Source organism: Rosa rugosa, chromosome 3 (assembly GCF_958449725.1).
Source record: "Rosa rugosa chromosome 3, drRosRugo1.1, whole genome shotgun sequence".
NCBI classification, from domain to species: domain Eukaryota; kingdom Viridiplantae; phylum Streptophyta; class Magnoliopsida; order Rosales; family Rosaceae; genus Rosa; species Rosa rugosa.
In genome coordinates this window covers 35,806,286-35,829,152 of record NC_084822.1, presented here as the reverse complement: position 1 = coordinate 35,829,152, position 22,867 = coordinate 35,806,286, and the positions used below count along the sequence as shown (strand labels likewise).

The following is a 22,867-nucleotide window of genomic DNA, read 5'->3' as shown; positions in this document are numbered from 1 at the left end:
ATCTTTCTCTACACCCACTAAGACATCGGTCGAAAATTAGTTTAACATCGGTTCTGGACTGATGTCTATGAACAAAATTCTAGTAGTGCACGTTTTACATGTCCTACAAACGTGGTTAACTAGAGGAAGAACAATTCAAAACCTAATCTTAACCCTACAAACCAGGGTATTATTAACAAGGAAATAACAAACACGATAATAAAGAGATAAGTCACAAAGACTTAGTCAGCAAGCAATCAACGAGGCCCAACACCTTCTTCTCCTTCTTCTGAGATCAGGTAATTGGCTTCTTGAAGTTTCTTTGTTCGTTTCTTCATGGCTCTTCTTCTTCTTCTTCGATCAGGTAATTGGCTTCTTGAAGTTTCTTTGTACATTTCTTCATGGCTTTTCTAACTGGAGTGTATAGTCGTATATGGAAGTTTGGCGATGCTGCTAAAGATGAACCGGGTTGATTTGGGGCCTTCTGAATCTCTGAGTTGGGGCTAAGTTCTAGGTCCCCAGTAAAAAACCAAAAGCTTTCTTCTTTTGTTGCATTCGGCAGATAATACTACATCTTCTTTAATTTTGTTTTTTACTTAGACTCGAAGTTCATTAAAGATTCATATAATTGCTTTGATGTGAAAAGCTTTTTGTAATTTGTAGGTCTCAATTAGTGAAACCAGATATGGTGGCTTTCTGATTCTTTTGTTGCGGACCTGAACATAGATTTTAGCGTTTGCGTTCCGCAAATAATAATGCACCTTCTTTTTTTGTTCTTCTTTGTAGTGGAGTGTAACAAATTAGAACTGGTAACAAATTTATTAGAACTGGTAACAAATGTCATTAATGAAAACTCTATCTATACAAAAAAAGTGACGCTCATCTATCCAGTAAACTTGGAGTAAACCAACTCGGTCCACAGCCGTCTCTTGGTATCATCATACTTGGAAAGGGTCGCTCGACTCTTCCACTATCTAGGTAGAAGATGCCAATCTCACGTGATATACAGGATTCTAGATGTGGACTAAAGCCTCCTATTGTTGCAAAATATATGCAATTCCCCTGCAACTCTTTGAAATCAGAAGCCGGAAGGGCCAAGGAAGAACCATAGTTTGCCACAAATAATATTTGGTCCCCCAAAGTTTGTACCTTTAGAAAGTTGCAATTGTCAGCATCAATCTTATATATTCCGAAACATTTTGTCCTAAAGTAAACAAAGCCATCTGGTTTATTATCCTCATTCTCCTCATTATTGCCTTCTCCTCCCATATCCTCATAAAAATGATGGATCAACAGAACTTCGTTGTTGGTTGATTCTAACAAATATGCATGGCATGCCACTCCGGGAAAGACATCGATCAGCCCATTATTGATCCACCAATTTTGTTCGAAATAGACCAACTGCAATTTCACTTCAATGTCTCCCCCAAGTTTCAAAGTCTGAACTGCACCAACACCATTGGCACCACTACAGTACTCAACCAAGGCAAATAGCGTACCCGAAGAGGAAAACAATAACCTGGTTATGTCACCCACATAGTTGGTCTCATCTAATACTTGGAACACACTCCAGCTTTTGTCTCCAGGTCTACACAATCCCAATTCTTTGTCATCATTAAGAACTATTGCCACTATACACTCTGAGATATCATTGCTGGATAACGCGAGTACCTCAACAGTGGAACAATTCACTAAGTAGGGTAGTTGGTGCCGTGCTCCTGAAATTGGATTCAGTAAAAACAGTTGTTCAGAACTCAGCCATCCGTACATCTTAGACATAAACAGCCAACCTTTGGAAGAGCCACAAAACAACGTACCGTAATTTGTCCTAGGGAACCTAAACTTGAAAATTTTTCCCTCAGAGAGGCTTGAGAAGCTCAAGTAGCTAGGGAAGGCTGGGACTTGAGGGTGAACTAACCATGGGAGTTGTGGTGGAGCATGAATGTCTCTTCGCATCGAAACACACCTCCAAAACTTGCACAAACTGCTGAATCGTACTCGACCACTAAGGTTCGTGTGCTTAAGAATCATCTCTATGACATCTTCAGGTGCTTCCTGCCAGGAGCTACTGTACTTTTGCTTCTTGTATTGAAGCTTCTTGAAGAAAACACACCTGATTAACGACACATAGTCTACAAGGTTGTAGAGGTAGTCTACCAGTTTATCCAAAACTAAAAATAGAGTCTGATCTATCCTGTTTGAGAGCATGTTCCAATTCCCCATCGATCTGACGTGCAAGACTATCTGCTCTTCAATAATGCACGTTCAATTTTGTAACAAAAAGAAAATCATACTCGATTCAATTTTCTGTTCGTTGGATGTAAATATATATAGCAAAACTAGTTGGAAATATGATTCAAATAGAATAAGAAAACATAACCGAAGTATGAAAGTAAACCTAATCAAAATAGACCAACTTAATTCCAACTTTTCAATCCATTTCATCTTTCTTTGGACACATATCAACAGCCTCATGCAACGTTGTCCAGATGCACTTGGGAAAGAGTGTTTTTTTTTTAATTAATTAATTAATTTTTTTTTAAGTGCGGGGTCGCACAAGGCTTTGAGTACGTCACAATCTTTTTTTTTTGTCATTTTAAGAGATCTTTTGTGGAAGTGTGGAACTTATTTTTCGATCATATATCAGCATCTCAACTGTTTATTTTTAAGGACTCCATGAATAGATTATTTATGCAAATTTTCTGCTAAATTGGTGACGGTTAAAGTATCGAACTAGATTAAATCAATGGACAAACCAAATCTGTCAAACTTGAACCGTTCATGTTTATAATTGTAAATCATAGTTTTGAATGCCTTAATGATTATCAACTTAGCTATTTCAAAAAAAAAAAAAAACGATTATCAATTTGGCTGTAAATTTGTACAATTGATCTACTCATATATACCTAACAACTTAAAGTGGAGATGTTGATAAGTGATCGAAACGTTGGTCAAATAATCAATCCCTTAAATTGCCCAAAAAAAAAAAATCCCTCACTAGAAGGGCTCTGTGTGTGTATTGGGTTTTGCTAAATGTACCCAGCAAATTTCTCAGTGTACCCGACAGTAAAAAAGTTATTTCTCAATTTCCAATTTTATCCTTACACCAAAAAAAAAAAAAAAACAACTCACACCCAGCATTCTTGTGCTCCTCCATGACCGCACATACCCAAATCATCTCTCTCACACCCAGCAAATTTATCAGTAAGCACAAGGGTGTCTAAAAGGCCAAGTCAAATCAAAATTCACCATTACTGCATATATAAAGTAAGAACCTACAAACTAAAAACAGAAAATTAATCCTAGCAAATAGTCCGAAACCAAAGAGAATAGAGTTTGTAGTTATGTGCTACAAGAATGCCATCGGTAATGCCCCATAAACTCCTTAAAGCTTCTCCCCAACGCTGTCCCTGAGCTTAATAATTGAATTGTCCGTCAAATTACCCCTAAAGGTCCGATCATCAACTCGATCAACGTCCCCATTAATGCCAGAACCCAAACGATCCCAATCGCAAAATCCAACACTCTTGTGCTGCTCTAGTCACACCCGTTACTTCAATAAACCCATAAACCTATGATTTCAAATGTTGAAATCTTCAACATCCAAATAAAAAAATCTACAATTAGATAAACCATTTGAGAAAGAAACTTGGTGTTTCTTGATGGAGAAATCCTTAGTTAGACAATTGATAAAAATCATCAATAACTATAAAGTTTATATAGGATTGGATTGTACATGAAAACTAAGGAGATATCAATGTTGAAGATTGGAAAAATCTGATGGAGAGTTGGTGGGGATTGGGGAAGGGATGAAGACTGCTGGATATAGTTATGGGGTTAAAATTGGAATTTAGATAATTCTTTTTTACTGCTGGGTATATTTAGAAATTTGCTAGGTATATTTAGAAAGACCCATGTGTATTTTACCATGGCTAATATATTTGTTTGCACAAACACATACATGTACTTATGTAGTCTGCTTGGTAAAGGTCTCCACGTCTTTTCTTCCTTCTCATAGCGAGTTCGAATCTTCCCATTGGTTAAATTTTCACACTAGGCCTTTTAAGTTCTCAGGATTGAGCCCTGCTCCATGAGATATGCATTCAGCATCGGAAGCGGTCCAGCTTAGTTCCCAGTTGACTTGGCCGTTAATGGAGTTTTGACCACTCCAAGACTGCTGGCTAGAGTGGAGTTGATAATTTAATTTTGGAAGATGCAATTGTCTGATTCTATCTTTTTCACTTTTACGGATTATAGAAATCCCCAATTAATTCTTCTTGCTCCACTTGCGATGTTGGAGCATTCAAAACACATTTCGCTGTTGGAACAAGCCCTAATCTTTAATTTTTTTTTTTTTTACTGCAAAAGATGAAATAAGTCATTTCGTAGCTTAAACAACATTACACCAGAATGCAATTAGGGCATTTTATTCAATTATGTACGTACGAGAAATTCTGATTACTACAGATTTAAAAAATGTGGTAAAAATGTTTTCTATTTTATTCAATTGTTTATTCTACAGTTATTGTCTTATAAAGTAAAGTTTTCTGGTACAAAAAATGGTGGTCGAGTGAGCTACCACTCCAAAGGTAAAAGCAACATGATTATGGCCCCTCCCCAAGGGATGTTTTTCATAAGTTGGGGTTCTAACTAGATACCTCCTATTACCAGGAGAAACCTTGCAGCATCCGCCTCACTTGCAGCCTAGCATGCTTCCACTATATCAACCTAAGTAAAAGTTAATGATGTGACAAGAATTAAATAAAAGTTAATGATATGAAAAGAATTAGCGACCAAATCGTAAAAAAAAAAAAAAAAAAAAAAAAAAAAAAAAAGGAATAGGTACCGTCCCCTAATAAGACTGAAGCATCCAGCAAAGCATTACACGCAGATCAGACCGAAAAATGGAGAACGCGACTCTTCTCAGAGAATGGTTCGCGCGAGTTGACTCAGAGAAAACCGGAAGCATCACTGCCCCTCAGCTCAAGGTTCTTCTTCTTCCTCTTCCTCTTTCTCCTAAACCCTAATTCTTTTCTCTTTTCCTCACAATTTACCAACTTCCCTTTGCTGGTGATCAGAATGCTCTCGCCGTTGGAAACCTCGAATTCCCTCTCTCAGTTGTTCAGCAAATGATCAGGTCCACAAAATCATCTCAATTTACAGTACCGATTTCATGTGTGTATTTGTTGAATTGCGCATATTGATAAAGATGTAGCCTTTTTTGCCAGGATGTATGATTTTGATAGAAATGGAACTATGAGCTTTGAAGGTATATATGCTCATATTATCTAAATTCAACTTGTTATTGTGATCCATATATGGGTTCGCTGATTTTAAGCAGTTTATATTTCTCAGAGTTTGTTGCGCTCAACAAGTTCCTACTAAAGGTGAGAACTTTTATCACTCAACTACATTTTATTAATGTTCATTGAAGCCCTTTTTTTTCTTGAGGATTGATGCCTGTATTCCAACAACTTACATGTATCTTTCTTGGGATTTTCCGTCTTCTTTGTAGGTTCAACAAGCTTTCTCAGAGCGAGAGAGGTGATTCAATACTTATTTTGTGTTTTAAGCAGTTGCTTGTCCACTTTAGTAAACATGTTCTTGTGAGTTTTGAGTTGCAGTGTCTTCAGATCAACTTGATTTAAGTTGTACATGATAGATTCGACCAATAACTTAAAATTTCATCTTACTGCTAGTAATTAAGTTTGGCTAAAGTGGTCGGCACTCCATTATTTTTTCTTATAAAAGGTGTATGGTGATATGAAGCACTCCATTATCTTACGGTTAGTAATTAAGCTGGTAATGGGTTGACAATCTATGTATTATTCTTATAAGGTTTACGGCTTTAACCGTTTATTGGTAAATTAACGGTTTGCTTCTCGCTATATGAAGGAACTGAAGAGCTGATAGTCTTTTGCATAATTTGTGCATGTTAGGAAATTAGAATGCTTAGAGAGATTATGTTTCAGACCTTTGACAACGTTTCAGTATGAAATTTTATGCTCTGACATTCTTGTGCCCATCATAGATAAAATACATGTCACGATGCCTACAACTGAATTTATTGATTATCCATAGTTGCCATGTTTCCTTTCAGTACTGAATGTTTGAGATCAAGGCAACTTCTTTATATACAGGTCAATGCATTTAATAACAGTTGAATTTTGGTAACTTATTTGTTCAGGGGTCGGGGCTATCTCGTTCCTGATGATGTGTATGAGGTAATTTCTAATTTCTGTCTCAGATGAAAATTTGAAGCTCGTATCTATTATCAATAGCCGTGACTATTTCTCGCAGTTTAAGCATCTTATATGTTTTGATAGTGTTGCAATGAGAAGACTGTCTTACCTCTTCCTTCCTCTGATTTTCACCTTTTTTTATTTTTTATTTTTATTTTTTATAATTTTTAATTTTCAATTGCTGAACCACTGTGACAGGCATTGGGGAAAATTGGTTTCTTCCTGGACTCCCCTGCTTTCTACACAGTCTGTGAGGTATACCATCTACTTTAAAGATGAAAATTGAAAGTGTGAATGATTTGTTTAATATGATTCTAGTTCTTTGGCATTTAAGGTTAACTCACAAATTATTTTATTTTATTTATTTTGATGTATGTGGTAGTTCTGGTTTAATTGATTATATGATTTGTTTCCCTACATGGTGGCCTTGTTTTCTTTTTCCTTTTGTCATTTCTAGGTGGGTGGGTTTGTTTTTGTGTTTTTTTTTTTAAATTTTTATTATGGTTTTTTTTTTTTTTGGGGGGATTCTTCATGTCAAAACTACTCTCTCTCTCTACACACACACACACACACGTATATGTATATGTACCGTCCTTGGGCAGATATCCTTAATGCCTCTAACATTGTCCTTTGGTTATGCCCTGGTATGCCTTGATGAATCATCAATTCCTTACTATGACCCTCAAAAAAGAAATCATTGAAAGGCTCCCTATTATGCATTTGATGCTTGAGATTTGAACATGTTGCTGATTCCTTGTCCTCAAAACATGCAGAGCTTTGATGAAAAGAAGAATGGAATGTTCCGACTAGCTGACTTCATATCTCTTTGTATATTTGTGCAGTCTGCTCGGTAGGTTGCACTTATTTTAGGTTGAACTAAGAATTAATGGGTACCACCACATCCTAGGTTTTGATTAGACAAAATTCCATACACGTACATGCATGCACTTTCTGTACTCAAGTTCCATTTTGACATGCTTGACTTAAAAGTGGACCTTTCAAAATTTGAAATTTTTATCCACAATTTACTGGGAAGACTGATTTATTTGTTTGAGACTTTGTTTGCTGCAGTAATCTGTTCAATTCATTTGATACAGCTAAGCAAGGCAGAGTGACTCTTGATCTCAACCAATTTGTCTATTGCTGTGAGTGCCTTTTCAATTTGACAGAAAACTTTAGCACATTACTGTTGTCTTGTATGGTCCACAAGTGTTTTGTTTGTCATTTGATTAGGAAAGTTTTATAGCACCCACACTAGCGACATCTATGCTGTGAAACTTATCATTCGAATATAATCTTGTCACAAGTAGCTTTTTGTTAGCCCTCCCCTTCTTATATGTACATCACTGGTCCAAACTCTTATCGGTTCAACTTGAGTGAAGCAAATGATGTCGCATTGAAACAGTTTGATTCTTTGCTGTTGGCCTAGAAGCTCATAGCTCATTTATCTGAAAATAAAAAATAAAATAAGCAAAATATCGTGATTTGACATATTATTCATCCCTAATTGTCGTATATCTAGTGTGCTTATTCCTTTCTTGTTCAGCTGCCAATTGCAGAATATAACCTGCTGCAATGATGGGTGCTGCGGAATTCCGACATGTGTTTGTATTCAAGTTTTTTCTTTGTGGATGTATGACCAGCAGAGTATGCATCTGCTTCCTAAGATGTATCACCTAGAATGGGATACGGCAGTGTAAAAAAGCAAAAGCTTCAAATGGAAAAGTTGTATGCTTCAGTGTGTTAAATTTTCTCTTATTGATGTTCCAGACACATCTTTTACATAATAGAGGAAATATGTTACAATACAGTCTCTACAGATGTGTTTTCGTGACATTCTTTAAAACACGAGTGGCTGGTTCTGGTAAAGGTCAAAACAGAAAGGCTGGATGTGGAACCAGAACCAGATGCAACATGAAATCAACGTTATGGGAGCCAGATGCAACATGTTCCCTCACGAAAGTAGAGTCCAGCTTGAAGATGAGGGGAAGGGTCACAAAGAGATTGGCAATCCAAACGGCTTCCGCACAAAATTGAGCTAAAGCTCGATACTCAGCCTCCGCACTATTGAAATTGGCTAAACAAATGTCATTATTTATCTCCAGAAAAAAGTCATAAGAAAGTGACCCTGATCTAAAAGTCATAACTGAATACTCCAGAAAAAGATCTCTTCATAAGAAAGTGACCTTCATCTAGAAGTCATAACTGAATACTCCATTGATTTGAAATCTGTTTCCAAAAATCCACATCGAATACATCCAATTTTTTAAATATTTTTTACCAATTCTAATTGAACACCTCTAGACTTCTAAACTCCACGACAACCTTTAGAACACCATAAAAATCTAGATACAATAACAAAATGTGTTGGATAGGATTGTAATTTGTGTTTTCACCGATCTTAGTTAAGGAGAGTGAAATTCACACTTCTCATTTTACAATCCATCCATACTCTATGTTTTTTAGGTAATAAAAAAAAAAAAAAAAAAAACAGTAAAGTTACCGGGGTAGAATAAATAGAGTCACGTGGCGCGTCCGTGACTAATAGAGTTTGAGACGGGTTGTATTCATTGACGCACACTTTTCTGGGCTCTTGGAAGGGACGAGAGAATTGTCCATTTCTGGCCAACTCGACGAAACAAGCTCTCTGTAAGTGCTTTCTGAATTCCCACCTTTTATTTTCGTCGTTGACCTCCTCAACTCAACTCTAGTTTATCGGATTCGTATGTTGTTCCGGCAATCAGCTCATATTCTCTGTCTGGTTGCTGATCGGTTCTGTTACCAAATGAGTTCAGTTACTTGGTTTAGCGTATTTGACTTCCATTAGATCTTTTGGGTTACTGGAGATTATGTTTTGTCTATAATTCTATGGAATATGTGTAAAGTTTTGCTCTTTATGATTGCTATCTCAGTTTCACGATGTGGGATGATCGTTACCTCTAAGCTTTGTTTATCCATTACTCATGTGTTTCTGAACAAGTTATACCCATCAAATCCTTGATCAAATTTATCTCTGTGTGCAAGTTTTGGAGGTCTGCCATCAAAGACCCAAGCTTTATTTTAACCCACCTCACCCACAAACTCAATTTCAAATGACCAAAATGCCACTCACTTCATGCTACTCCACACTGTTTCCAGTGAAGAGTTCACATAAAGAAGACTCCTACTCTCTGTATTATGATAACAATGCTGTCACTGAGTATTGCAAGGTTGAATTTCCAATTGGTGTTAAGGGAGTGATGATCAACCTTTGTTTTCGTGTTGTGGGGTACTTGTAATGGGGTGATGATTTAGGGCGATTGCATTTATCTGTCAGCCTCTGTCTCTCTGTACTTTGAATGAATTGTGTATTTCAAATTTAATGTAATTTGTAACCCTCAGTTTGCACTTAGTATTGATCATCTGTGTGAACAGGTCCATGCTCCTTGTCCTGGGTGATTCAGCTTCTAATGTATATGTTTGTGAATAGATAACACCATTATGCTGGCAATATTTGAGAATATACGCCAGTTAGAAGAAAACGTAGCTGATGAAGATCACACCATTTCTCGATCTCACTACTCGGTTGGCCTATACAGCTCCTACATGGGCAAGTCTAAGTTGTGGTATCTTTGTACTCATCACTCTCACACTGTCAATCTATCTTCTCTTTGAGCACCTTTCCGCATACAAGAATCCTGAGGTATTCATCAGCTATTGAGACAAATTTATGTATAAAATTAAAATGTGCATTGACATTACTATATTTGTAGCTGACATACATTTTTCCACTTGGTTTTGCATTTACCTTTCAGGAACAAAAGTTTTTAATTGGTGTCATCCTCATGGTTCCATGCTATGCAGTAGAGTCAGTAAGCTATTTTTTTTTTCTCTCTATCTCTATACTTTTTGTAGATATGTGTGTTTGTGTGTGTTATAGAATCAGGCGGAATCAGAGCCTGCTGATTATTATTATTATTAGTATTATTGTATATAGCAACATGAATTTACGTTATGTCAAAACCATTTATTTACATATTTCGTTTAACTCACACTTAGCATACATGATGATCGATGTTGTAAATCACTGAAAGTAGGGATAAGAGAAGATGAAGGGAAGAAGATGAGGAAAAGAAAGTGTGGAGATTAGGCATACGAATTGCACGCGTCCCATGTTTGCTTGTAGTTGCTGCAACGAGAACCTTAAATTAAATAACATTTTGTTGTTTATTGTGCATGTAAACCTTTGCTTTAAGATTCACAGACATAAGATATTAATGTACTGTTAAACATTGATTTTTGATTAGGAATTCTATAAACATGCAATTTTTTTGACTCTACTAACTATGCATCACGATACGTAATGATCAACAATTGCATTGAGTGAGTGTTAAAAGGAAAGAGACAGAGAGGAGAATATATAGGGAAATAAGTTGAGGAAAAGAGAGGGTGGGGGAGACTATGGTGTACACTTTGCACACATTATGTGTGTGCTTCTAGTTCGTGTGAAGGAGAATCTTTTGTTAAAAGCAATGTAGGGAAATAAGTCGAGGAAAAGAGAAGGAGGGGGGGGGGGGGGGGGGGGGGAACTATGGTGTACACTTTGCACACTGTGCTTCTAGTTCGTGTGAGGGAGTGTCTTTTGTGTAAAAGCATTTGGTTGGTTTTGCATGTGAACCTTTGATGCAGAAAGTTTGTTAATTGAACAATTTCAAACCTTTTTCTTTCTCAACATCTATATTCTTTTTTTCTTTTTTGACTTCTCTGGAAGCTGATATGCTCATGTTACATGGTTGTCTTAGCTTTAAAAGTCCTTGTTGCTTATTTATTTGTTTGTTTATTTCTTTTCCTGATGTATCTGTGTTCTATAAAAGAAAGTACTCTGCCACTGATCTGTGGTATGATCTTTTCTACTTTCTAACATAGTTTTTGTTGGCAGTTAGTGTCTTTGGTGAACCCATCAATAAGTGTTGATTGCGCAATTCTACGGGATTGTTACGAATCTTTTGCCATGTATTGCTTTGGAAGATACCTGGTTGCATGTTTAGGTATGGCTTTTCATGAATGATGGCTGAAAACTTCATTACACAGTAAATGGTTATTTAGATTATCTCTTCATTTGTTGCTGGGTTGTAGCCTTTATATAGGACCATCTTTATATAGAATTTCATGATAATTTGCAGAAGCTTTAGTTGGCATCATAATTCAACATTTGATAGGTTTGAAATTCTCATCATAATTTTATTCTGTATTTGGATCAATTGTTGAATTTGTTGCACTGGGCTACGGCTATTTCACACATCTTAAATAGGGTGGTTTATGTGCAGTTTCATATATTGGAGGAGCTTAATCTGATATGCTATCTAGAACTTATAATTGAAGGTTTCGAAAATTTCATCATAAATTAAATGGTTATTGATCTCGATTTTGTATATCATGAAAGCATTTGAAGTGTGTGTTTGTGTACATTTAGTGCATGCTAATAAGAATTCAGATCTTAAAAATCTCTTGCTTCATGTTGACAAGACTGCACTGTTCACGCACCAGTATGATGCAAGATTCTGCAATTTGAAAGATGCTATTTCTTGCATACACATTCAATGAACTCTGCCTCTTTGCAGATGCATGCACAAATAAATACTATCATGCACGCCAAAACCTAACACCAGCATATACAATGTTTTAGTTTAAATATTTTGAAGGCCAATTGTAGTATTTGTTTATCAAAGTTATCTTTTGTGCTAGTCTTTGTATGAAATGTAAATATTTGATGTTTTGATGGGGCAACAGATGTTCATGACTTGCAAAGTTGCGATTTTGTAGTTCTTTTAGTCACAGATACTTATTTACTTCTCATATATATTTTTGTTGTTTTTGACATTTTTCCTCGGTCTACTTATTATTATTATTTTTTTTCCTTCTGAAGGTGGGGAAGAAAGGACAATCGAGTTTATGGAAAGACAAGGACGAGCAAGTTATAAGACTCCCCTATTAGTAGACAGTTCCGGAAATGGAACTGTCACGCATCCTTTTCCAATGAACTTAATCTTGAAACCATGGAAACTTGGTCAAGGATTTTACCAACTTGTCAAATTCGGAATCGTTCAGTATGTATGTGTGCCATCACTTTTCAAAAGCTATTACTTGATGCTATTTCTTTCGTTTCCCTTAAATAACGTAGATCACTTTTATCCTCTGGCAGATGATATTCAAGTCTCTCAGTGCTATTCTAGCAGTTATCCTTGAAGCTTTTGGTGTATACTGTGATGGAGAATTTAAATGGGGATGTGGGTAAGAGAATCCCAAATTACTGCAACTTGATATTGTGCAAGTAATTGTCATTTATATTCAATATGATAAGTTCATGCTTTTTCATGAAAAGATTAAAACTAGTAGATGTTGATTTTTTCATGGAATTCTCGTATGTTGACTGATCAGCGGTTCTATTGTTTGGACTTTGGATGTGTAAATTTATGTGTCTTAATTGCTCCTTGGGACTTGCAAAATATGGATATAAGTTGCATCCCTAGCACTGTTCTTTTGGCTCTCTAGTATATCTAGAATTGAATTGTCATGGCTCATAAAACTTGCTTCTTGAAGATGTTATAAAATTTCACTAAAGAGGCTGTAGGGTAGTGTCTGACATATATTTTCACATTTCTCAGGCCTATTGAGAGTGTGGATGTGTTTGTAGTTCATGGATAGGGGTGAAATTGGTTATGCAAACTTGCTTTCTTTGTGTATGTATTTTAAAATAAACACAAAGAGACCTAGACCTTTCAAGACCTAAGTTTTCCTTTGCCATACTTTATTTCATTATAACATATGGACGCACAATTTTTTTCTTTTCTCCTGGAGAAGGGGCCACACGTTTGACTTATATTTTAGCTTGTGGAATGTTGTTCATTTATGTTCTAAACAAGTATATACATTATTTTGTTAAGTATTCCTGAGATTTTGAATTGTCAATTTTTTTGTCCTTGCAAATGCTCTAGAACTAATTTATTTAACAAATTTCAACTCATAAAGATAAACTAACGGCCATGATTTCTTTTCTTTGTAGGTATCCTTATATTGCAGTGATTCTAAATTTTAGTCAGTCATGGGCTTTGTACTGTCTAGTTCAGTTTTACGCCGTTACAAAAGATGAACTAGCTCATATAAAGCCATTATACAAGTTTCTGACTTTTAAGTCGATTGTGTTCTTGACGTGGTGGCAAGGTGTGGCAATTGCTCTTCTCTATGCTCTTGGTTTGTTCAAAAGTCCTATAGCTCAAGGCTTACAATTTAAGTCAAGTGTTCAAGACTTCGTCATTTGTATAGAGGTACTGTTTCGTCGGGTAAATCAATTTAATATGCCTTTCAGCACTAGTTATTGCGTCTTTAGTCTTTTGCTACTAGTCTTTTAAATGATACTTTTGGACCTGTGAGAGTTTCTGAATGTTTTCTTTTCTCTAGAAGAGTAGTTTTGTGACTGTAAACCTTTAATAAGAACAAGTGGAGTTGGCTTTGAAAACCAATGAAAAATAGGGTAAATGAAAATCACTAGGTTGTCTAACAGAAGTTGTTGTCTTGCACCCAAGAGAAGACTGATCTTGTCATCAGTCTTGAAATCCATAGCTAATAGGTTTTTTCTGCTCCTCTTTTAGTTCTGCTACTAGCCTACTAGTATTCTGCATTACACCATCTTTGCATTTTACATGGTTGTGTGGATCATTTCTGTAGAACACATCAAATCTTAGTAGTTTTATGTATTCGTTTCACGCAGATGTGCATTGCTTCTGTTGTTCACCTGTATGTTTTTCCTGCAAAGCCTTATGAACTGATGGGAGATCGCTTCCCCGGGAGTGTCTCAGTTCTTGGAGACTATGTATCTGCTGACTGTCCTTTGGATCCTGATGAAGTAAGGGACAGTGAACGTCCCACAAAGCTACGCCTTCCTACTCCTGACATTGATGTTAGGAGCGGAATGACCATAAGAGAAAGTGTTCGGGATGTTTTTATCGGTGGTGGGGGATATGTAAGTTATCTGTTTTGTTCCCAATATTATCATAGATTACTATGGGAATATGGAACCAGTAGTAACTGCTGTCACAAGTTTATGACTGTTGGAGAGAAAAGTGTTTACCTTTAATCTCCGAAATGTTCCAAAATGTTGAACTATCTGTTGGACTGAAAGCAAATTGGTATTATAAAAGCAGTCAACTGTCTGTAATGGTATATGCTTGTTTTTTTGTTTTGGTCTAAGCATGCTTATTTGTATTTCTACTGATACATGTGCTCGTTGCCTCTAATACAGATTGTTAGCGATGTGAAGTTTACAGTAACACAGGCAGTTGAGCCTGTAGAGAAGGGGTTAACAAGGTTCAATGAGAAGCTACACAAGATATCTCAAAACATTAAGAGACATGACAAGGAGAAGAGGAAAACAAAGGATGACAGTTGTATTTCCACATCGTCACCTGTAGGGAAAGTGATTCGTGGGATAGATGACCCTCTCTTGAATGGAAGTATGAGCGATAGTGGTGTATCAAGGGCAAAGAAGCATCGCCGAAAATCAGGTTATACGAGTGCAGAAAGCGGTGGAGAGAGCAGCAGTGACCAAAGTTATGGTGGGTATCAGGTCAGAGGCCGCAGGTGGGTTACCAAAGATTAAAAGGTGGAAGATGATTGCAGAATGGAGGGAAAGATGTGGCTGCTGGCCTATCTTGGGGTTATTTTTGTTAGGGGCGTGAAAATTGTAAATGTCTACGTAGAGGAAACATTTTATTTAGGATGATGTAATTTACACATTCTGTAACAGCTAATATATGTAGAACTCATCTTTCACTAATAGTTGATTCCTTTTCCTTTAGTTTATCTCTTAAACTTTTTTATTCTGTTATATTCATCAAAAGCACTCAATTTTTATTTTATTTTTTTGACTTGTGGTTTTATATTTTTATTTTTGTATCAATTTTAATTGAAAAAAATTTAAGGCAAATTTTTTTACATAAGGTGAATTAAGCAGATGGTAGAATGACAATAGCCACACCCTTATTTAGGGCTTAGTTTCACAAGTTTTAGGCTTTCAAGTCTTAGACATTCCTGGGGAAGCCCCCTGCCCCCTCTACGTAGATAGGTCCTAGTAATGTCAGATTATTGGTTATTTATAGCTTCTCTTTATGTTGTAGTACTTATGTAGCTTTAGGGCTTCCTAGACAATGATACCATTCGTATGTGCTATCCATGGGTGGTCATTGTGTATTGTTACTTATTTACGTTCAATAAATTGACTCTCAAAGTCTCAATTATTAATTTAATAATTTCTATTGATTCCGATATCTGATGTTTTCATCAAAAGATGTGAAATTGGGACCATCGAATATCAATCTTCTGGTTAAAACTATACAAATACCATCCTTAAATTTAAATTCAAGGACATAATTTGATCTAAAATTATTATTACTTGTAAAATATTCTGAGTTCGATAGTAGTTGTTTATTCTCAATTATAATAACAATGGGTCGTTACTATATAATATACCAACGCTTTTGTGTATGGTCAAACGGAAAATGACGGGACGATGGGTGTCGAAGTTGCTAGAAGTTTCATTTTGACACTTGGTCACTGCTTAGTCACACCCAATTGCTAGTCTCTACTCTCCACCACCAAATCTCACAGAAGGCTCTCTGTGATGGAAATGTGAAGTATGCGAGGCATCTTGGTTCTCCTCTTGGCCCATCTCTCTTTCCCTCTCTTGCTATAGCTTTCTTGCTTGTTTTCTTTCACCTACCAGCAATCTTTTTTCTCGCTTCTGCTGCCGAACCTGTGGAGACGAATTAGTCCACGTGAGAGACGGCACAGAGTCTCTGAATCTCATATTTGTATATTGATTTGGAAACCTTGACTTAATTGTCAGAATCTTGTATGTTATCCATGTTTATAATTGAATACTGGTACTAAGTTACTTACTACTTGAAAAATTTGTAGCCATTCTCACAGATTACACCAAGTCCCATAAGTTATAGTTGTAATGATATTTTGCCCCCTTTTCCTTTCTAGAATCTGATTTTTTTTTTCTTGATTAAAGTTGTAGAACAAACAACAAAGTTGATCCTATGGAAAGAAGACTAGTAGCTGATGTACCTGATGAAAATAAACTTTGGCAACTGGTAGAGATTGTTGATCCTCTTCACTGTCTAGTGGTTACGATGCCGCCGTATAGTAAAGAACCTGCTAATAAGGTGATTTGTTGTTTCATGATTTGTAATTCAAAGGTGCTCTCATTTGAGTTAATATTGGTCAACTTCTTTAACAAAATCCAAGTGGGAAGTTGATGGTTAACAGAAGCATGAATGATATATCTGTTCTTTTTTCTTTTTCTTTTTTAGCTGCATATGTCTGTCAAGAACATATATAGCGCGCTTTGAGAGTCTGTGCACCATCTTTCATGAAACGATTCCTGAGTTTTGTGTGCGTTTCAAATGACCATGCCAGTGGTCTTTTAATGACTAATGAGGTCCCTGAAAACTGCAACAAAGCAGTTCCTTGCCCTGCATGCTGAAAGAGTGATTCCTACGTGATCTCTGCGTGCAGCAGAAATTTGTCTATGGCCAATGTGAAAACAGAATGACAGTGAATCATATGATGGATAGTTTCTCTTGTGTGCTACTTTTCGGATGATGCTGCATCTATTGGGTTGACAAACACACTTGGAATGAAAATTTTGTTGGTTGCAGGTAATAACAACTTTCATGTCACCTGCACTGGCCTCAACCTACCTGGCATTTCATCCTTTGAACAGCAACATCATAACGATTGTAACAGAAAATTCAATCATTCACATTTACTATCTTAGAGTTGATGAGGTGATTGATTCAGGCAGCTTTTTGTCTATTTTTATGTGATTGATCAATTTCTCTGTAATTTTCAATACTAATTGGGAGTTTCTCTGGTCTTAGGTGATCAGACCAAAATTCAAGTGCCATCAGAAACACATTCCTGGATTTGCATTTTCCGTCAACCTTAAAGTCATGGTTTCATCAGAGGCTGATGCTCAATCTCAAGTACATGAGATCTGTTCTTTTCTTGTGTTGTAATGGGAACAACTTATTATCCATTTTCTGTTATTGCAGTTCTGTGTCATTTGTGTTCACTTCATTTGAATATAAGTTGATTTGTAGAAATCATTAGGTCTTGCTGCACGTAGTACATGCTGGGTTCTTTTGAGAATGATTGTCGGTGAGATTATCTGCAGATGTATGATTGTCAGTGAGATTATCTGCAGATGTCTATAGATGCTTGGACATATTCTATGTCCTACAACTTGATTGAAGTGCATTATGTTTTTATTTCAGTTAGGTTTGCAAAAGTGTGATTCACATATATCTTTGTGCCAAAACCTACTTATTTGAGTCTTTGAATAATGCTAAGTTCCTTTATTTTCTGTGTTCCCTAGGAATAATTAAATAATCATGCCTCAATTTACTGTTGAAATTGTTAATCTTAAAAAGAAAACTGCATTTGCAGCTACGCTTTTGGAACATGGATACCTGGGATAAGAGGAAATTAGTTAGGATTCAACTGCCAACTGGAAAGGCGCCTACTGGTGATACTCAAGTGCAATTCTACTCTGATCAAATCCTGTTGTTGGTATTGGTTAAGACTCAACCAGCACTATATGATGGTGCCAAAACAGAATGCATTCAGCAGGTATGAATTCGTCCATGTACTCATCAATCACTCTTTGTATTCAATAAAACCCTGATTTGCTTAGTTATTATTGCAGTGGATGCCACGAGATGTGCTGCCTGCACCGATAACATGTGCAGCATATTCCCTGAATAATCAACTCTATGGGGCTTTATCTGATAGCAATGTTGGAGTATTTGATACTGACAGTCTGAAACTTAGATGTCGTATAGCCATGTCAGTGTACTTTGTAGAAGCATCCCGCAACAGGTATTTCGAGCATTTAATTATTCAGGGTTTCTGATGGCTTTTTCACTGTGTTGGTTCTATATTCCCTAAGATTTTTGTTTATAATAATAATTTGTTATTAAAATCATTTATTTGGTTTTCAACTCTTACTAATTTGCTAGCACTACTACTATCTTTGACTCTTTAAGGGAACTCTGCTTGTAGTTTATTTTCATGTATGATTATTTTCTCATTGAATTTTATGTTTATAGTAATATTTATCAGTTCCACTACATCAGTACAAAGCCTGTTTGATTTTTTCTTTGTGACGTTGTACTTCGTGTCTGCCATTGACTTGCCATTGTTTTCTCAACGTTATTTTCTTTATATAATTTCTTTTACCTAGCTATTGTGGATAATTTGTTAGGAGTCCATTTGGTTGTGGCATTTATGCTTTGGTTCTCTTTGATTTAGTCTGACCCTGCAATCATGAATCCCTGACAATTCTCAACTTTGCTCTAAATCAATACCACATGGTGCTTTGGTTTCCCTCCCTAAATCCTTGTTGTTTTGCTACTGATCTTTTACTGTCCATTTGTCATCCTTCTTAATTCTACTAGCTTTTCCTACTTTCTTTGTATTGTTTATATGACATAAATGTAGTCACTGATTTTGTAATGCTCTATCAGAAGAGTGGTTTTCTTTGCTTACCACCTTAAGACATGTTATAGATGGGTCTGTTTGATTTCCTCTGGACCCTGAAAATTTTGGATTACCAGTTCTGACTCTGGTTATTTGGGCAGGTTCAAGGTTCCTCAACCTGGTTCAAACGCTGGGATTGGTGCTGTGCTAGTGACTGCTCAGGAAGTGGAAGCTCATAGTGAAAAGGGTCTGCTTGTTGGAGCGGTTGCAGAGAGTGATGCTACTGAGGACCCCATTTTTCCTGGAGAGCGCATGAGCAAGATGAAGGACGCAGCTGGGGTATCTCTCAGAGTATTTTTGGCGACACCAGGAGGAAGATTTTTACTGTTGCTGAGACTGAGCTCAACAAAACTGCTGCTGCTGCTGCTGATCTCCAAGGCAGTTGAATACACAACACTAGTGATTTACACTACTGCTTCCATGATCCATCTTTAGTCTTTTCGATTTAGGGTTTGAAGTAGGATGCCCGGTGCTATAATGGTCATGCATGGCATGTATTTTGAAGAGAAAACAAGTTAATATGGCGGCTGAACAGAAATTAGTTGGCTTAGTCACGGTTTTATTCTGAAGAGAAAATAGTTGTTATTATGGTGGCTTGGAGTCTTTGACATGAAATTGCTAATGTTTGATACTTTGATTATTGATTAGTACTAAAAGAATTACCATTTACCATATCTTAAATAGTTGCTGGTTTCTTTACTTGTGATTTTGTTCATGCTTTTATTGGCCAGTTTTTATGTTTGGAAAACAGAGAGTTAAAAATCGAAAAGACAATAAAGTTACCATTACGTACAGATTCTCGCAGAATATACAAGTATACATACATGACGAGCATATTTGTTAAGCTCCAACAAATATGCATAAAGACCAGCAACCTATAGATACTGTTATCAAGTTCAAGCATTCATTCCCCACCTGTCTACCATAAACTCGGGGTGAACCAACTAAGATGAGAGTACCTTGGCATCTTAACAATTGGAAAGGGTTGCTCAATTTTTCCACTATCCAGGTAGAAAATGCCGACCTCACAAGAGATGCAGGAAGTTTCTATATTACTTCCTGTTGTTGCAAAATAGATGCAATTCCCTTGTAACTCTTTGAAATCACTAGCTAGAAGGGACAAGGAAGAACCATCCTCTGCCACAAAAAATATTTGATCCCCTAGGTTTTCTACCTTATGATAGTAGTTATTGTCTGGATCAATCTTGTATACTCTAAAACATATTGTCTCTGGATCTTCCTTGTCAATATTAAAATCTGGGTTTAGTTGCTTTGCTTTAGCATAAACACTGAGTAAGATTTGTCCAGCCCACTCAAGAATGCTCTCATGCTCCTCATTATCTTCCATGTTATTATCATCCCCTTCTTCTTCTTCGTTGTTATTGCCTTCCTCGTTGTCCTCATGGCCTTCCATAAATTCCTCATCATCTTCATCAACATCCATTCTCAGAATTTGATGGATCAATTAATAAAATTTCGTTGTTTGTTGATTCCAACAAGTATGACATGCACAAAAGCCCTACCGGATCAACCCCGGCATCAATCCACCACTCCTCTATGTCAGATCAGCTTCAATTTCACTGCCTCATCTCCGAACTTTAAAGTGCGGTCTGCATCAACACCACGACCATTGCGCTTACCTGTAACCAAGGCATATAGCACGCCAGTGCTGGAAAACAATATTCTGTTGACTCTCTCGACAAGATTTTCATTTTCTTCAAATACTTGGTAGACACTCCAGCTTTTGTCTCTAGGTCTACACAAAGCCAGTTCGCCACTATTATGAACTGCTGCCACCATACATTCTGAGATGTCTGGGCTGGATAAAACAAATCCATCAATGGTAGAATGTTTTCCATAAGATGGAATTGTTTTTAACGATGGAAGTTGGTGTTGGGCTCCTGAAACTGGATTTAATAGAAAGATAAACATCTCACGTTTTAGTCCGACATAGTCCCACTTCCACAAAATCAACCAACCTTTGGAAGAACAAATAAACCATTGCAGATGGAAACATCTCGGAACTAGCCTGGCCAGCCTCGACTTCATGAAAATCGGCTTAGGCAGCCTCAGCTTGAAAACTTTTCCCTCAGAGAGGCTTGAGAATCTCAAGTAGGTATGACAGTTTGGTAGTTGAGGGTGTACTAACCATGGGAGTTGTCTAGGAGCACGGATATCTCTTCGCATAGAAACCAACCTCCAAGACTTGCACAAACTGCTTAAACGAACTCGACCACTGAAACTCATGTGCTGAACAATCATCTCTTTGATATCTTCAGGTGGTTCCTGCCAATGACCCAAGTCATTTTGCTTTTTCTTGTTGTCTAGTCTCTGATAACAATAAGTTTGAAGGCTCTTGAGGAAACCAGATATGGTTAGCACGTGGTAGTCTCCCACATTCTTCTGAGCCAAAAATAGAGTCCTAATCACAGTTAAGAGCATTTTCGTTTGATCGAGAATAGATTTCATCAAACTACAAAACAGTAATGATGCTTCTACGTACCGAAAACATCACTCAATTTTTTATTTTTCCATATATAGGAGATGGCTGGCTCCTTTTTATAATGCTTCGGCTTGGACAATTCCTACAAGGAGGCAGCTGACTGTTTTCCTAATTTCTGTACGGTTGGATTACAAATTCTAATCCAAAATGGATTAAAAGTTTCTTTAGGAGGACCTACTTATCTTACTAATTAAGTACATGTGTTTCACGCGTCGTCGTAACTTAATTTAGCTTCTGTTTGGGTAGAATGGGATGAACAATTGATAGACTAGATTTGAAGTTTATTTAATCCGCAGCTCTAACCCAATTTAGTTTTCATGATTTTTGGTATGCTCAAATATTCAGTCTTTCCGCTGTCTAGTCTGTCTATCTCTGCTAGGATCCATCATAATTTATAGGTCTTTATTTATATGTCATGCAGTAGTTGCATGCTTTATTGAAGGATTACTGTATTTGTCATATGATATATGAGAAAGTGATTAATTCATGCCTGGAGATGTTAATGGCTTATTGAAGTCGTAAAGGAACTCGAATCTTCCATAATAAGTTAGCTTGATGAAGTACTAGTAGTTTACTAGTGGGCTGATCATCAGCTCCCCTTGAAGGCTTGAACCGATAACAATCGTGGTCAATAAGTTGAACATGTACAAGCCAATTTTAGATATATCCTAATTAAAAAGATCGACTATCCGCTAATAATACTGTAAGGAGAGCTTCTACTATATATACTCTAGAGAATGACCATGCATATGGAGTATTTGTCCAACTGTTATATCTGTCTTTATACTAAATTAATCCAACGGCGGAAAATCTCATTTGTACCATAGATGTTAATTACTTGTACATCAAGAAACAAATCCATTTAACTTGGAGGTAAAAATATACTCACCCTACAATGACAAGAATGCCATATAAGGCTCTCTTGGCCATTGTTTTTGGCCTCAAAAAAAATTTGGCACAGATAGTTCTTCCTTGTCCATTGATACCGGAAAATTTTTCGATCAAGAGAGTTGCATTTGTTCTTCGAGACACGGAAAAATCTACAGCTTCTGTCTAGATGGTCGAAAGATCCTACCATCCCTGGCCCCGGCAGCAACCTTTATTAGGAAAGGCTTGGTTCGTTCCATGACTATATATGGTAGAGAGGGATCGAGATGGCGGAGACATTTTGCTTAAGAAATCTTGGTCCTCTTTTGGTGCTGTTTCAATTTGGGATTGCTTATTCTGGATACCTCCTGTTGTGAGCAACTCATAACTTTAATCTACAACAAATTTAGTACAAGCCTCGCTAGCCTAGCTACTATGATTTCAACTTTAGTACAACCAAATTTTTATTTTCTTTATAATTTTTATTTTTCTCTTTTGTTTCTATCTTGTCTTGGTTTTAAACTCGGTACGTTAAGCTCGCATCGAGCTGATTTCCCTGTTACTATCATTAATTGTACAATTAATTGTACAATGGAAGACATCATTGTTCTACGTACCCCTCATAACATATACTATATCTTCTTTTTTGTAAACATTTCAATTTACTTAATAATATGCAATTTTTTTTTTACAA

At 36.6% G+C, this 22,867-nt stretch overlaps 5 protein-coding genes across 11 annotated transcripts; 3 read left to right on the top strand and 2 right to left on the bottom strand.

The window, feature by feature from the left end:
* Positions 1-858: 858 nt before the first annotated feature.
* LOC133737648 (probable F-box protein At1g65740) lies at positions 859-2,202 on the bottom strand. Its single transcript, XM_062165166.1, has one exon. The coding sequence runs from the start codon at positions 2,200-2,202 to the stop codon at positions 859-861; it is 1,344 nt and encodes a 447-aa protein (XP_062021150.1).
* Positions 2,203-4,820: 2,618 nt separating this feature from the next.
* LOC133736842 (uncharacterized) lies at positions 4,821-8,029 on the top strand. Its single transcript, XM_062164436.1, has 10 exons — positions 4,821-4,967; positions 5,058-5,116; positions 5,208-5,248; positions 5,335-5,366; positions 5,495-5,523; positions 6,167-6,203; positions 6,420-6,476; positions 6,995-7,071; positions 7,293-7,366; positions 7,768-8,029. Exons 1-10 carry the CDS (start codon positions 4,884-4,886, stop codon positions 7,785-7,787), a joined length of 510 nt encoding a protein of 169 aa, XP_062020420.1. The 5' UTR covers positions 4,821-4,883; the 3' UTR covers positions 7,788-8,029.
* A 703-nt stretch (positions 8,030-8,732) lies between these two features.
* Positions 8,733-15,054, top strand: LOC133739142 (protein LAZ1). Of its 4 annotated transcripts, none has more exons than XM_062166867.1 (9): positions 8,733-8,870; positions 9,636-9,903; positions 10,016-10,072; positions 11,140-11,248; positions 12,127-12,311; positions 12,403-12,491; positions 13,264-13,525; positions 13,969-14,220; positions 14,500-15,054. In XM_062166867.1, the coding sequence occupies exons 2-9, from the start codon at positions 9,751-9,753 to the stop codon at positions 14,854-14,856; spliced, it is 1,464 nt and encodes a 487-aa protein (XP_062022851.1). In that variant the 5' UTR covers positions 8,733-8,870; positions 9,636-9,750; the 3' UTR covers positions 14,857-15,054. The 4 variants fall into 4 exon arrangements, with proteins under 4 accessions (XP_062022851.1, XP_062022853.1, XP_062022852.1 ...); XM_062166869.1 differs by having other exon boundaries at positions 8,794-8,870; positions 9,691-9,903; XM_062166868.1 differs by lacking the exon at positions 8,733-8,870 and adding an exon at positions 8,898-9,532.
* An 802-nt stretch (positions 15,055-15,856) lies between these two features.
* On the top strand, positions 15,857-19,467 carry LOC133739493 (topless-related protein 2-like). Of its 4 annotated transcripts, none has more exons than XM_062167272.1 (7): positions 15,857-16,107; positions 16,279-16,426; positions 16,922-17,050; positions 17,144-17,248; positions 17,712-17,894; positions 17,971-18,143; positions 18,905-19,467. In XM_062167272.1, the coding sequence occupies exons 2-7, from the start codon at positions 16,301-16,303 to the stop codon at positions 19,236-19,238; spliced, it is 1,050 nt and encodes a 349-aa protein (XP_062023256.1). In that variant the 5' UTR covers positions 15,857-16,107; positions 16,279-16,300; the 3' UTR covers positions 19,239-19,467. The 4 variants fall into 4 exon arrangements, with proteins under 4 accessions (XP_062023256.1, XP_062023257.1, XP_062023259.1 ...); XM_062167273.1 differs by having other exon boundaries at positions 16,273-16,426; XM_062167274.1 differs by lacking the exon at positions 15,857-16,107 and adding an exon at positions 16,121-16,138.
* Positions 19,468-19,722: 255 nt separating this feature from the next.
* LOC133737647 (putative F-box protein At4g22180) lies at positions 19,723-20,247 on the bottom strand. Its single transcript, XM_062165165.1, has one exon. It carries the CDS (start codon positions 20,245-20,247, stop codon positions 19,723-19,725), a length of 525 nt encoding a protein of 174 aa, XP_062021149.1.
* Positions 20,248-22,867: the final 2,620 nt, after the last annotated feature.

Bases quoted from the DNA above. Each gene is read 5' to 3' on its own strand.
- LOC133739493 (XM_062167272.1), top strand. From the start codon at position 16,301: ATGGAAAGAAGACTAGTAGCTGATGTACCTGATGAAAATAAACTTTGG. The intron at 16,427-16,921 runs GTGATTTGTTGT...TGTTGGTTGCAG, and splicing joins GTAAAGAACCTGCTAATAAG to GTAATAACAACTTTCATGTC. The intron at 17,051-17,143 runs GTGATTGATTCA...CTCTGGTCTTAG, and splicing joins ACTATCTTAGAGTTGATGAG to GTGATCAGACCAAAATTCAA.
- LOC133736842 (XM_062164436.1), top strand. From the start codon at position 4,884: ATGGAGAACGCGACTCTTCTCAGAGAATGGTTCGCGCGAGTTGACTCA. The intron at 5,249-5,334 runs GTATATATGCTC...TATATTTCTCAG, and splicing joins TGGAACTATGAGCTTTGAAG to AGTTTGTTGCGCTCAACAAG. The intron at 5,367-5,494 runs GTGAGAACTTTT...TCTTCTTTGTAG, and splicing joins TCAACAAGTTCCTACTAAAG to GTTCAACAAGCTTTCTCAGA.
- LOC133737648 (XM_062165166.1), bottom strand. From the start codon at position 2,202: ATGGGGAATTGGAACATGCTCTCAAACAGGATAGATCAGACTCTATTT.
- LOC133739142 (XM_062166867.1), top strand. From the start codon at position 9,751: ATGAAGATCACACCATTTCTCGATCTCACTACTCGGTTGGCCTATACA. The intron at 10,073-11,139 runs GTAAGCTATTTT...TTTTGTTGGCAG, and splicing joins CATGCTATGCAGTAGAGTCA to TTAGTGTCTTTGGTGAACCC. The intron at 12,492-13,263 runs GTAAGAGAATCC...TTTTCTTTGTAG, and splicing joins GAATTTAAATGGGGATGTGG to GTATCCTTATATTGCAGTGA.
- LOC133737647 (XM_062165165.1), bottom strand. From the start codon at position 20,247: ATGGATGTTGATGAAGATGATGAGGAATTTATGGAAGGCCATGAGGAC.